This window comes from Procambarus clarkii, chromosome 14, assembly GCF_040958095.1.
Source record: "Procambarus clarkii isolate CNS0578487 chromosome 14, FALCON_Pclarkii_2.0, whole genome shotgun sequence".
NCBI lineage: Eukaryota > Metazoa > Arthropoda > Malacostraca > Decapoda > Cambaridae > Procambarus > Procambarus clarkii.
The window spans coordinates 37404241-37417754 of record NC_091163.1 but is presented as its reverse complement, the minus strand read 5'-3'; the positions used below and the strand labels follow the sequence as shown (position 1 = coordinate 37417754).

The window sequence follows — 13514 nt, the reverse complement described above, 5'->3', positions numbered from 1 at the left end:
CTGTAAACTTTCTCAAGCGTTTTTCCACCTCAGGCCTGCTTATGCGCTGCCTGAGCCATCCTGGTCTTTGGATCGGGTGCTCTTTTCTCTCTTCTCCCTTTGTTTGTGGTGGCCCCTTCAGTTCACGCTTGCTTTCAGTGGGCTTTGTTTCTGTTGGCTTTGGCCTCTGGGGGTTGGGTTGGTGAGCTTCATGCTCTCCTCTGATGCAGGGGGTTTCTGCTCTTTTGGTTCTGGTGGTTGTTTTGTTCATATGCAGCCGTCTCCTTCTTTTCTGGCGAAGAATGAGATGGTGGGCTTCCAGAGGGGTCCGTTGGCTATTGATGCTTGGTTGGTCAGGCCGGGGGTGCATCATGTTTTGTGTCCGGGGGACGGGGTTTGGGTTGATCCGATATCCCTCGTTCCCTGTTCCTGGGCACTGGTCTGTCAGGTCGTCTGCAAGGTTATCAAGTCTAGCCCAGTCTGTGGTCTGCCCTCGTGCCCATGATGTTTAGAAGTTTACGGCTCTCACTGCTGTTTTTGGAAACGTATCTTGGGCTGACATTGGGGCACGGAGGGCTTTGGCATTTGAATGGGGTCCTGGCTGCCTGTTATCTCGTTAATGTTCTGGGCCCTGAGCGGACTTGTGTGGCCTTGGGGCGTCGGTTGCCGCCAGTTGTCCCGTTTTCGTCTTGAGGCACGCAGTGCTGCCACCTCCCAGGTAAGTCCCTCTTTTACTTATCTTTATGCTTATAGCTCCAGGTAGCTGACGGGGCTCCCCTCAGAAAACCACAGTTGAGTGTAGTGAAACGCCATTTTCTGGGTGAGGCCCAGAGGCTCCCTGGCACCCTCCCTCCCTTCGTTCGTTGCTTTTTGTTTCCGTTTGATCAGTCGCCGAACTGGTGATCTAGCGGCTGGCTCAGTGGGGCACGGACCTCCCCCTTCCCCTCCAGATGTGTGTTGAGGGGTGGGGAGGCGGCATGAATGAGCGGCATGTAGGGTTGGTCATTTGCTTGTTACCTTGTTTTTCTTAGGGGGAAGTTCTTGGGCTCTGTTCGGTCTTGGGTTACAATTTTCTACCAGTTGAGGTCTGTTTTGGGGCGCCTTCCCTTCTGGGTGCCTAACCCTGGTCGATGGCAGACAAGAATATACTCTCAGAGGAGAGTTTTCATAGGCCATTGCTCCCTTCACCTCTTTAAGGAAACCAGGTTCTGGTACGCAAGGTTAGGTTAGGCTCGTGGTTCTGGCTCTCCGTATGACTGAAGCCCAAGACTAATATAACTGATATCAGTCCGATAGCTCCAGGAAGCCGATGGGACTTGCCCAGAAAATGGCATTTCATTACATTCAGCGCTGTTTTTTTACATGATTATGAAGATTATGAACTGTTAATAAAATATTAACTCGTTAAGAATTATTCAATATTTCTTTAATATACAAATATAAGGCATGTTTTTTACAGCATTACGTGTTGGACCTGGTGAAGCCTATATATACTGCTCTAGGCTGGACAGATGCTGGAGATCATTTGCAGAAGTAAGTGTATATACAGTTCTCTTGTTGGGAATAACAGTGTTGAAAGTGTTAAGGGAACTCTTAATACATTCAACACTTCTATACCCAACAAGACAACTTTGTTGTTGGGTATAGCAGTGTTGAATATATTAAGTTCTCTTGTTGGGTATAGAAGCAATGAATGTATTAACAGTTCTCATGTTGGGTATAGAAGCAATGAATATATTAACAGTTCTCTTGTTGGGTATAGGAACAATGAATATATTAAGTTCTCTTGTTGGGTATAGGAACAATGAATGTATTAACAGTTCTCATGTTGGGTATAGGAACAATGAATGTATTAACAGTTCTCATGTTGGGTATAGGAACAATGAATGTATTAACAGTTCTCATGTTAGGTATAGGAACAATGAATGTATTAACAGTTCTCTTGTTGGGTATAGGAACAATGAATGTGTTCACAGTTCTCATATTGGGTATAGAAGCAATGAATGTGTTAACAGTTGTCTTGTTGCATGTAGGGGTGTTGAATGATTAACAGTATGAGATGAGTTGTGTACTGTGTGGTACGGCAACACTTCGTTTACTGTTGCCAGCTGCTGTTGTAATAAAATGATTTTGGTTTGGAAACAGGCTCGTGGATAAGTGGGATGGGCTGCCAGCTGGCATTACTGAAACCGGTTGTTTAACAGGTTTCTAGAATAGATTGTATAACTATGTAAGTGAGAAGGAATAAATTTAAACAGACTCAGTCTAGTATTGGCTAACAGGCCTCCCACGGTGCTCCTGAATTCTAATGTTTTTTTCGAGTAATAAAATATCATTATCATATTTATCATAGCATCATTATAGTCATTGTATATACCAACATAGATGGAGTGAGGTCAAAAACTTTGGAGTTGCAAGATATAATCCAGCTTAGGGTCCCAGATATTGTTGCATTATCAGAGACGAAACTTGAAGAAAATATAATAAATGAAGTCATATTCCCAAGAGGCTACTCAGTTTGGAGACGTGACAGGAAAACTAGGAAGGGAGGAGGAGTGGCTGTACTGGTGAAAAAACACCTGAAGGTAAGAGAGTTAATATTTGAAAACCCTCGAGATATTGACATAATGGCATTGCAGGTCTGGAATCAGGATGATAAGCTGATAATTGTAAATACCTACAGCCCACCAGCAAGCAACACATGGACAAAGGAAGAACTGGATGACAAACGAGAGGGCCTCATAATGGTCATGAGAGATATTATTGTACAAGCAGATAAAGATAAATCACGACTGTTGATACTGGGTGACTTCAACTTTAGAGCAATAGACTGGGAGGCCTATGAAGCAAGAACGGAGGACTTTTGGACATGCAGATTTGTGAACCTCATTCTGGAGACATTCTTGTATCAACACATAAAGCAAGCCACAAGAATGAGGGAAGGAGATGTACCGTCAGTACTGGATCTAGTATTCACCAGGAAAGAAGAGATTTTTGACATCCAGTACCTTCCTCCCTTGGGAAAGAGTGATCACGTCCTGTTAGACATTAAATATGCTTTAAGATATCATCTAGAAGAAAATGGGGACATTGAAACAGTTGATAAACTCGATTTAAGGAGAGGCAACTATGGGGAACTTCGAAATTTTTTTAATGAGTGTAATTGGACAGAATTGTTGCTAGGCAGGGAAGTAAATGAAATGTATGCCAAATTTTTTAAACTATACGAGGAAGGCACACAAACATTCATACCAAAACAGAGATGCAGGGCCAGAAAACAGGATTGGTTCGACAGAAATTGAGAGAGGGCAAGAGACCAAAAGACACAAAAATGGAATCAGTATAGGAAGAGGCCAAACCCCCAAACATACCAGCGATACAAAGATGCGAGAAACAACTATACAGCAGTAAGGAGAGAGGCAGAAAGAAATTTTGAAAAAGGGATAGCAGATAAATGTAAAACAGAACCGGGCCTATTCTACAAATTCATAAACAACAAATTGCAGGTAAAGGATAATATCCAGAGGTTGAAAATGGGAAACAGATTCACGGAAAATGAAAAGGAAATGTGTGAAACATTAAATGAAAAGTTCCAAAGTGTGTTTGTACAAAATGAAATCTTCAGAGAACCAGACACAATAAGAATTCCAGAGAACAACATAGAGCGGATAGAGGTGTCTAGAGATGAAGTGGAAAATATGCTAAAGGAGCTCGGGAGGAACAAAGCAGCTGGCCCAGATGGCGTTTCACCATGGGTTCTGAGAGAATGTGCATCTGAGCTCAGCATTCCACTTCACCTGATCTTTCAGGCATCCCTGTGTACAGGAATCGTAGCAGACGTGTGGAAACAGGCTAACATAGTTCCAATCTACAAAAGTGGCAGCAGGGAAGACCCCCTCAATTATAGACCTGTATCATTGACAAGTGTAATAGTGAAAGTATTGGAAAAGCTAATCAAAACTAAATGGGTAGAACACCTGGAGAGAAATGATATAATATCAGACAGACAGTATGGTTTTCGATCTGGAAGATCCTGTGTATCGAATTTACTCAGTTTCTATGATCGAGCCACAGAGATATTACAGGAAAGAGATGGTTGGGTTGACTGCATCTATCTGGACCTAAAAAAGGCTTTCGACAGAGTTCCACATAAGAGGTTGTTCTGGAAACTGGAAAATATTGGAGGGGTGACAGGTAAGCTTCTATCATGGATGAAAATTTTTCTGACTGATAGAAAAATGAGGGCAGTAATCAGAGGCAATGTATCGGAATGGAGAAATGTCACAAGTGGAGTACCACAGGGTTCAGTTCTTGCACCAGTGATGTTTATTGTGTACATAAATGATCTACCAGTTGGTATACAGAATTATATGAACATGTTTGCTGATGATGCTAAGATAATAGGAAGGATAAGAAATTTAGATGATTGTCATGCCCTTCAAGAAGACCTGGACAAAATAAGTATATGGAGCACCACCTGGCAAATGGAATTTAATGTTAATAAATGTCATGTTATGGAATGTGGAATTGGAGAACATAGACCCCATACAACCTATATATTATGTGAGAAATCTTTAAAGAATTCTGATAAAGAAAGAGATCTAGGGGTGGTTCTAGATAGAAAACTATCACCTGAGGACCACATAAAGAATATTGTGCAAGGAGCCTATGCAATGCTTTCTAACTTCAGAATTGCATTTAAATACATGGATGGCGATATACTAAAGAAATTGTTCATGACTTTTGTTAGGCCAAAGCTAGAATATGCAGCTGTTGTGTGGTGCCCATATCTTAAGAAGCACATCAACAAACTGGAAAAAGTGCAAAGACATGCTACTAAGTGGCTCCCAGAACTGAAGGGCAAGAGCTACGAGGAGAGGTTGGAAGCATTAAACATGCCAAAACTAGAAGACAGAAGAAAAAGAGGTGATATGATCACTACATACAAAATAGTAACAGGAATTGATAAAATCGACAGGGAAGATTTCCTGAGACCTGGCACTTCAAGAACAAGAGGTCATAGATTTAAACTAGCTAAACACAGATGCCGAAGAAATATAAGAAAATTCACCTTCGCAAATAGAGTGGTAGACGGTTGGAACAAGTTAAGTGAGAAGGTGGTGGAGGCCAAGACCGTCAGTAGTTTCAAAGCGTTATATGACAGAGTGCTGGGAAGACGGGACACCACGAGCGTAGCTCTCATCCTGTAACTACACTTAGGTAATTACCAGTGGTGGGGACACCCAGGCACACACATCAGTGATGGGGACACCCCAGGCACACACACCAGTGATGGGGACACCCCAGGCACACACACCAGTGATGGGGACACCCCAGGCACACACACCAGTGGTGGGGACACCCAGGCACACACACCAGTGGTGGGGACACCCCAGGCACACACACCAGTGATGGGGACACCCCAGGCACACACACCAGTGATGGGGACACCCCAGGCACACACACCAGTGGTGGGGACACCCCAGGCACACACACCAGTGATGGGGACACCCCAGGCACACACACCAGTGATGGGGACACCCCAGGCACACACACCAGTGATGGGGACACCCCAGGCACACACACCAGTGGTGGGGACACCCCAGGCACACACACCAGTGATGGAGACACCCCAGGCACACACACCAGTGGTGGGGACACCCAGGCACACACACCAGTGATGTTTATTGTGTACATAAATGATCTACCAGTTGGTATACAGAATTATATGAACATGTTTGCTGATGATGCTAAGATAATAGGAAGGATAAGAAATTTAGATGATTGTCATGCCCTTCAAGAAGACCTGGACAAAATAAGTATATGGAGCACCACTTGGCAAATGGAATTTAATGTTAATAAATGTCATGTTATGGAATGTGGAATAGGAGAACATAGACCCCACACAACCTATATATTATGTGAGAAATCTTTAAAGAATTCTGATAAAGAAAGAGATCTAGGAGTGGTTCTAGATAGAAAACTATCACCTGAGGACCACATTAAGAATATTGTGCAAGGAGCCTATGCAATGCTTTCTAACTTCAGAATTGCATTTAAATACATGGATGGCGATATACTAAAGAAGTTGTTCATGACTTTTGTTAGGCCAAAGCTAGAATATGCAGCTGTTGTGTGGTGCCCATATCTTAAGAAGCACATCAACAAACTGGAAAAGGTGCAAAGACATGCTACTAAGTGGCTCCCAGAACTGAAGGGCAAGAGCTACGAGGAGAGGTTAGAAGCATTAAATATGCCAAAACTAGAAGACAGAAGAAAAAGAGGTGATATGATCACTACGTACAAAATAGTAACAGGAATTGATAAAATCGACAGGGAAGACTTCCTGAGACCTGGAACTTCAAGAACAAGAGGCCATAGATTTAAACTAGCTAAACACAGATGCCGAAGAAATATAAGAAAATTCACCTTCGCAAATAGAGTGGTAGACGGTTGGAACAAGTTAAGTGAGAAGGTGGTGGAGGCAAAGACCGCCAGTAGTTTCAAAGCGTTATATGACAAAGAGTGCTGGGAAGACGGGACACCACGAGCGTAGCTCTCATCCTGTAACTACACTTAGGTAATTACTTAGGTAATTACCAGTGGTGGGGACACCCAGGCACACACACCAGTGGTGGGGACACCCAGGCACACACACCAGTGGTGGGGACACCCCAGGCACACACACCAGTGATGGGGACACCCCAGGCACACACACCAGTGATGGGGACACCCAGGCACACACACCAGTGATGGAGACACCCCAGGCACACACACCAGTGGTGGGGACACCCAGGCACACACATCAGTGATGGGGTCACCCCAGGCACACTCACCAGTGGTGGGGACACCCAGGCACACACACCAGTGGTGGGGTCACCCCAGGCACACACACCAGTGGTGGGGTCACCCCAGGCACACACACCAGTGATGGGGACACCCCAGGCACACTCAATGGTGATGGGGTCACCCCAGGCACACTCACCGGTGATAGGGACGCCCCAAGCACACTCACCGGTGATGGGGAACTCCCCAAGCACACTCACCGGTGATGGGGACACCCCAGGCACACGCACCAGTGATGGGGACACCCAGGCACACACACCAGTGATGGGGACACCCAGGCACACACACCAGTGATGGGGACGCCCCAAGCACACTCGCCGGTGATGGGGAACTCCCCAAGCACACTCACCAGTGATGGGGACACCCAGGCACATACACCAGTGATTTGGACACCCCAGGCACACGCACCAATGATGGGGACACCCCAGGCACACGCATCAATGATTCGGACACCCCAGGCACATGGTGGTTCATTTCCATCATATGGCCTCAATGTATTTCTCATAGATACGTCATAGGCTTGTGTTATCATTGTGCATTAAAACTATGTATAGCTTCAGTACAATTGTATTATTTCCTAACCTTTTCATGCATTTTCTCATTGACTTGCAGGTTACTACGAATTGATGTTGTGTCATTGGCGTGTGCAAGTGGGGATAAGTTGTGTCTTAAGGAAGCAGCGACAGAGCTTCAAAGATGGATTGTTGACGCTCAATACTCCCTTGCTCCAGGCACTTGTAGACAGGTGAGGACCCTCATGTTTCCCAAAATTAACAATAAATGTGCTATTAATGTTAAGAAATGTTGCAAAAACTAGTTAACTTTAGCGAGGAAAAGTGCAATGATTGCAATTTTTTTTTAATAATTTGGTGATTTGTTTCCTCTGTCTTGTATATTTTCCTTTCTTAGTTCACTACACCTGGATTTTATTAATATTGCTCTATTTAGCTTTAAATCCCCCCAAGCCTTCTATCGATTAATAGCCGTGTGTTGTTATTGTGAGGAAGGTGTATCGGTGGGGCATTGTGGACGCTGGGACTGAGGAGAACTGGGAGGTAGTGTGGCAGCGTGCGCTGGTGGAGCAGAGTGCCACACAGCTTGATAACTTGTATTATGGTCTCGCAAATGTTCAAGATACAACCATCTTACAGAGGTAAAAGTATTTTCTTGAGAAGTACTCTCATTCAGTCTCTCCAGTACAGATACTGTGTGATTTTTCTTCTGACAGGCTTTTGTTTGTGTCCTACAAACATATATTGTCTCAGCAGTGCTGCATCTCTCTCTAATTATCCTCAGCAGTGCTGCATCTCTCTCTAATTATCCTCAGCAGTGCTGCATCTCTCTCTAATTATCCTCAGCAGTGCTGTAGCTCTCTCTAATTATCATCAGCAGTGCTGTAGCTCTCTCTAATTATCCTCAGCAGTACTGTAGCTCTCTCTAATTATCCTCAGCAGTGCTGTAGCTCTCTCTAATTATCCTCAGCAGTGCAGTAGCTCTCTCTAATTATCCTCAGCAGTGCTGTAGCTCTCTCTAATTATCCTCAGCAGTGCTGTAGCTCTCTCTAATTATCCTCAGCAGTGCAGTAGCTCTCTCTAATTATCCTCAGCAGTGCTGTAGCTCTCTCTAATCATCCTCAGCAGTGCTGTAGCTCTCTCTAATTATCCTCAGCAGTACTGTAGCTCTCTCTAATTATCCTCAGCAGTACTGTAGCTCTCTCTAATTATCCTCAGCAGTACTGTAGCTCTCTCTAATTATCCTCAGCAGTACTGTAGCTCTCTCTGATTATCCTCAGCAGTGCTGTAGCTCTCTCTAATTATCCTCAGCAGTGCTGTAGCTCTCTCTAATTATCCTCAGCAGTACTGTAGCTCTCTCTGATTATCCTCAGCAGTACTGTAGCTCTCTCTGATTATCCTCAGCAGTGCTGTAGCTCTCTCTAATTATCCTCAGCAGTGCTGTAGCTCTCTCTAATTATCCTCAGCAGTGCAGTAGCTCTCTCTAATTATCCTCAGCAGTGCTGTAGCTCTCTCTAATTATCCTCAGCAGTGCTGTAGCTCTCTCTAATTATCCTCAGCAGTACTGTAGCTCTCTCTAATTATCCTCAGCAGTGCTGTAGCGCTCTCTAATTATCCTCAGCAGTGCTGTAGCTCTCTCTAATTATCCTCAGCAGTGCTGTAGCTCTCTATAATTATCCTCAGCAGTGCTGTAGCTCTCTCTAATTATCCTCAGCAGTGCTGTAGCTCTCTCTAATTATCCTCAGCAGTGCTGTAGCGCTCTCTAATTATCCTCAGCAGTGCTGTAGCTCTCTCTAATTATCCTCAGCAGTGCTGTAGCTCTCTCTAATTATCCTCAGCAGTGCTGTAGCTCTCTCTAATTATCCTCAGCAGTACTGTAGCTCTCTCTAATTATCCTCAGCAGTGCTGTAGCGCTCTCTAATTATCCTCAGCAGTGCTGTAGCTCTCTCTAATTATCCTCAGCAGTGCTGTAGCTCTCTATAATTATCCTCAGCAGTGCTGTAGCTCTCTCTAATTATCCTCAGCAGTGCTGTAGCTCTCTCTAATTATCCTCAGCAGTGCTGTAGCGCTCTCTAATTATCCTCAGCAGTGCTGTAGCTCTCTCTAATTATCCTCAGCAGTGCTGTAGCTCTCTCTAAGTATCCTCAGCAGTACTGTAGCTCTCTCTAAGTATCCTCGGCAGTACTGTAGCTCTCTCTAAGTATCCTCGGCAGTACTGTATCTCCCTCTAAGTATCCTCAGCTATCTTCCAAAGATTGCTTCATACTAATAGGTCAGATCAGCTGTGGTTAATTCTGCTGGTCCTACCAGGGACCAGAGGCAGAACCGGCCTACTCACAGAGGCACAGAAAGCAGATAACAATTTGCCACCTCACCAAAGAAAACCTCCAGAAAGTTAGTGCAGTTTTTCAGACAGCTGAAAGGTTCACAGAAAAACGAAGCTTTGAAAAACTGGCAAACAACTACAGTATTCAGAAAGCACTTATTGTATTTGACACTTGCCATTAGTGCTTGTAAAATGCTGAGGAAGTGCACTTGCCTATAATCTCATGACATAATTAGTTTATACTGTACTAGTTCTTCCTTCAAAAAGTGTTGTTGTCATCCTAATTTTATGGTACTGTATATGTTTAGCCTATGGTAAAATACACTTAGTTTTACTGTTATATACACCATACGCTGAATGTTATTCAATTTATATATAAAAATGTAAGTTAGATTTAACTTCAGTCCAGCTATAACTGTAATGATTGGAATAAGTTGTTGCAAATAAAGTTTCTAATTCCAATGTATTTTCTCTGATTTAAAGGTACATAGAACTGGCCCAAGATATGAAGAATGTACGTAGTCAAAATTTCTTGCACGTGTTACAATATATCTCAAGCAATCCTGCTGGTACAGACTTGGTCTGGGATTGGGTTAGGTGAGTAAAACATGATTACAAGTGTAACATGGCTTTTCAAGGTAGGAAATATTGATAACATTATTAACAACACTGAGTTTGACCTTAACTGATGTTTAAATTCTTTATCTTTCCTTTTAGGTCAAATTGGAAGTGGTTGGTTGATCGTTATAGCCTCAATGACCGCTACCTTGGACAACTCATCCCCTGCATATCCAAATACTTTTCAACAGCAGAAAAGCTTTCTCAGGTAACTAAAATAAGTGTAAATTCACTGGTAATTCATTAGTCATCATCACTACCAGTACTGAGCTTGTACGTGACAGTGGTGACAGTCATCATTACTACTAGTACTGAGTGTGTATCTCCCTGAGGGCCACCAACCCTCCCTGTATCAACCCGGAGCGTGTATCTCCCTGTATCTGTACCTGAGGGCCACCAACCCTCCCTGTATCAACCCGGAGCGTGTATCTCCCTGTATCTGTACCTGAGGGCCACCAACCCTCCCTGTATCAACCTGGAGCGTGTATCTCCCTGTATCTGTACCTGAGGGCCACCAACCCTCCCTGTATCAACCCGGAGCGTGTATCTCCCTGTATCTGTACCTGAGGGCCACCAACCCTCCCTGTATCAACCCGGAGCGTGTATCTCCCTGTATCTGTACCTGAGGACCACCAACACTAGTAGCCTCGATGAGGACAGGAAACCAGCAACTTGTCAAAGGTCCCCCCCCCCCCATGTGCCCTGATCATTTCCAGCTGCATTTTAAAACCCAGCAGAGTTTTGGAGTTTACAGTTTTGGTGGGTAGGCGGTTCCATGGATTTATGACCATACGGGTGAAAAAGCATCTCCTGTTTTCTGTCCTACATTGTGGTTTGTTGAGCTTGAACCCATTGCTCCGCATTCGTGTTGCATCTGACCTTTTGAAGAAATTGTCCAGACTGGCATCCTCTAAATTGTTCAGTACAGTATTTTAAAGGTTTTGATGAGCTCTGCCCTGTCATGCCTGGTTGACAGTGTTGTTAGCCCAGTGGCCCTCGACCATTACTGATACGAGAGATGACTAAGCTCCGATAATTTTTGTTGCCCGGTGTTGCACCTTCTCTAGAGCAGCCATCTTTCTGTAGATGAGGTCTCCATGCCTGTATGCAATAATCCAGGTGGGGCACACCAGAAACTTGTACAATTGAATGACTGCTATCTTTTCCTTGACAGTAAAGGTACGCTTAATTATTCCTAGGGTTTGGTTCACTTTTTTTTTACTACTGCTCCCACTTGTTATGCAACTTTTAGTGAATGATGAACTCTGACTCCAAGGTCTTTTTCTTCATCTATCTGTTGTAAAGTAATGATGTCAATTTGGAAATTGTGACGTGGATTGTTGTGCAAGATGTAAGGTCTTGCATTTATCAATATTAACACTTTTGTTGCCCATGCGGGCGACCCGCCGTGCACTTCAAGGTAACCCGAGCAGTGCACGTGAACTCGCCACCACCCACAAATGTTTATTCTCTTTCTGGGGGGAGCTCCATCGGCTACCTGGAGCTATCCAGGCTGATATGGATATATTAGACTTTGGCATCAATCAATGTGCATGGAGTTCTAGGCCTACCGGGGACCACGAGCCAGAACCTGGCCCCCCTCAGAGAGGCATGAGGAGCAATGGCCTATAGAAACCCCCGTGTAGTTGGAAGCATTCTTTGTTTGCTATCGACCAGGTGAGGCTCCCAGAAAGGTAAACACCCCAAAACAAACCCCTATTCTGGTGAAAATATTGCTACTGAAAGCCGAACTAGTGGACAGAACTCCCCAAATGAAAACAAGCATGACGTCACCACATTGCTGCTCCGCTGTCTGCACAACCCCCCCCCCTCCCCCCTGAGGAGGGGGGAGCCCCAGACCCTCATGCCAGCTATCCACCCTGTAGTTCTGAGGCTGGATATCAAAACATGCAAAAAAGATGCCGACTGGAGGGAGGGAGGGAGGGTTGCCAAAGAGCCTCCGTGTCTCACCCAGAAAATAGTATTTCATTACATTCAAAGCTGGTTTTCTGGGAAGGGAGCCCCATCAGCTCCCCAGGGCTACTTACCCAAGATAACACAAGAGGGACAAACCTGTGAGGCAATCGCCAACACAGCAAGCATACGTCACGGGCATGAGGATAAACCGCAGTCGGGCCGGACGGAAGGACCCAGCGGACAACCTGAGAGACCCAAATCTTTCGAACAGAATAAAAGGGAAACCAGTCAACCCAAAGTACATCCCCAGCCACCAAGGCCATGGCGCGTCGAAAATGGCTTTCCCTGGATAGCTCCGGGGAGGTTATCTTGAGGTTATCTTGAGATGATTTCGGTGCTTTTTAGTGTCCCCGCGGCCCAGTCCTCGACCATGCCTCCACCCCCAGGAAGCAGCCCATGACAGCTGACTAACACCCAGGTACCTATTTTACTGCTAGGTAACAGGGGCATAGGGTGAAAGAAACTCTGCCCATTGTTTCTCATTGGAGCCTGGGATTGAACCCAGGACCACAGGATCACAAGTCCAGCGTGCTGTCCGCTCGGCCGACCGGCTCCCCTAGGGAGACCTGGGAGCCTCCAGGTCTCGCCCAGAAAATGGCGTTTCATTACATTCAATGCTGGTTTTTAGCTTTGACAATTTTTGTGCTATGTCATTCAATTTGGTGTCAAATTGCTTGCAATAGAATGCTCTAAAGGATTATGTGCATATAAGAACACACAAGTCTCATTTTTCTATACTTCAGACCTGCTGTGCACTGCAAGGTAGCCCGAGTGTTGCCTGAGAGCTCACCATTCCAATGTTTATTCTCTTTTCAGCTTTCTCACCTCAGTTTTCATGCTATGTTGTTCAATTTGGTATCAAATTTGGTTTGTGATAGAATGCTGTAAAGGGATATTTGCATATAGAACATATGTCTCACTTTTCTATACTTTGGACGAAACCTCAATAACTTTTCCCTATACATGTTTCTTTCAATGCTTTCGTCATGGATTGGCTCTGTTCTTGATTAGTATCCATCTGGAAGTCAATTTGCAGTGTTTATAAAGCCAGTAACAGTAAATATCTGAGATAAAATAACCAGAATGGGGAAACTCTTTGAGTCGAGGAAAGGCCATGGCTGTCACGAGCGAGGTCACGAGAACAGTGAGCCTCCAGCATGGGTGAGCGCCCACACGGTGAGGTCAGGATGCCATGTGGGATATACAGAGAGTGGGCAGACATTGGTGCACATTTTAGTACATGTCCTATAGTATTC

At 44.7% G+C, this 13514-nt stretch overlaps 1 protein-coding gene across 1 annotated transcript in view; it reads left to right on the top strand.

Annotated features, from left to right (window-relative positions):
* LOC123770532 (glutamyl aminopeptidase) overlaps positions 1–13514 on the top strand; it is a 140271-nt gene that overhangs the window by 84845 nt on the left and 41912 nt on the right. The window contains exons 15-19 of the mRNA XM_069324492.1: positions 1439–1512; positions 7438–7570; positions 7833–7978; positions 10147–10260; positions 10381–10489. Of these exons, the coding sequence (XP_069180593.1) occupies positions 1439–1512; positions 7438–7570; positions 7833–7978; positions 10147–10260; positions 10381–10489 (576 nt within the window). The remainder of the gene's footprint in view (positions 1–1438; positions 1513–7437; positions 7571–7832; positions 7979–10146; positions 10261–10380; positions 10490–13514) is intronic.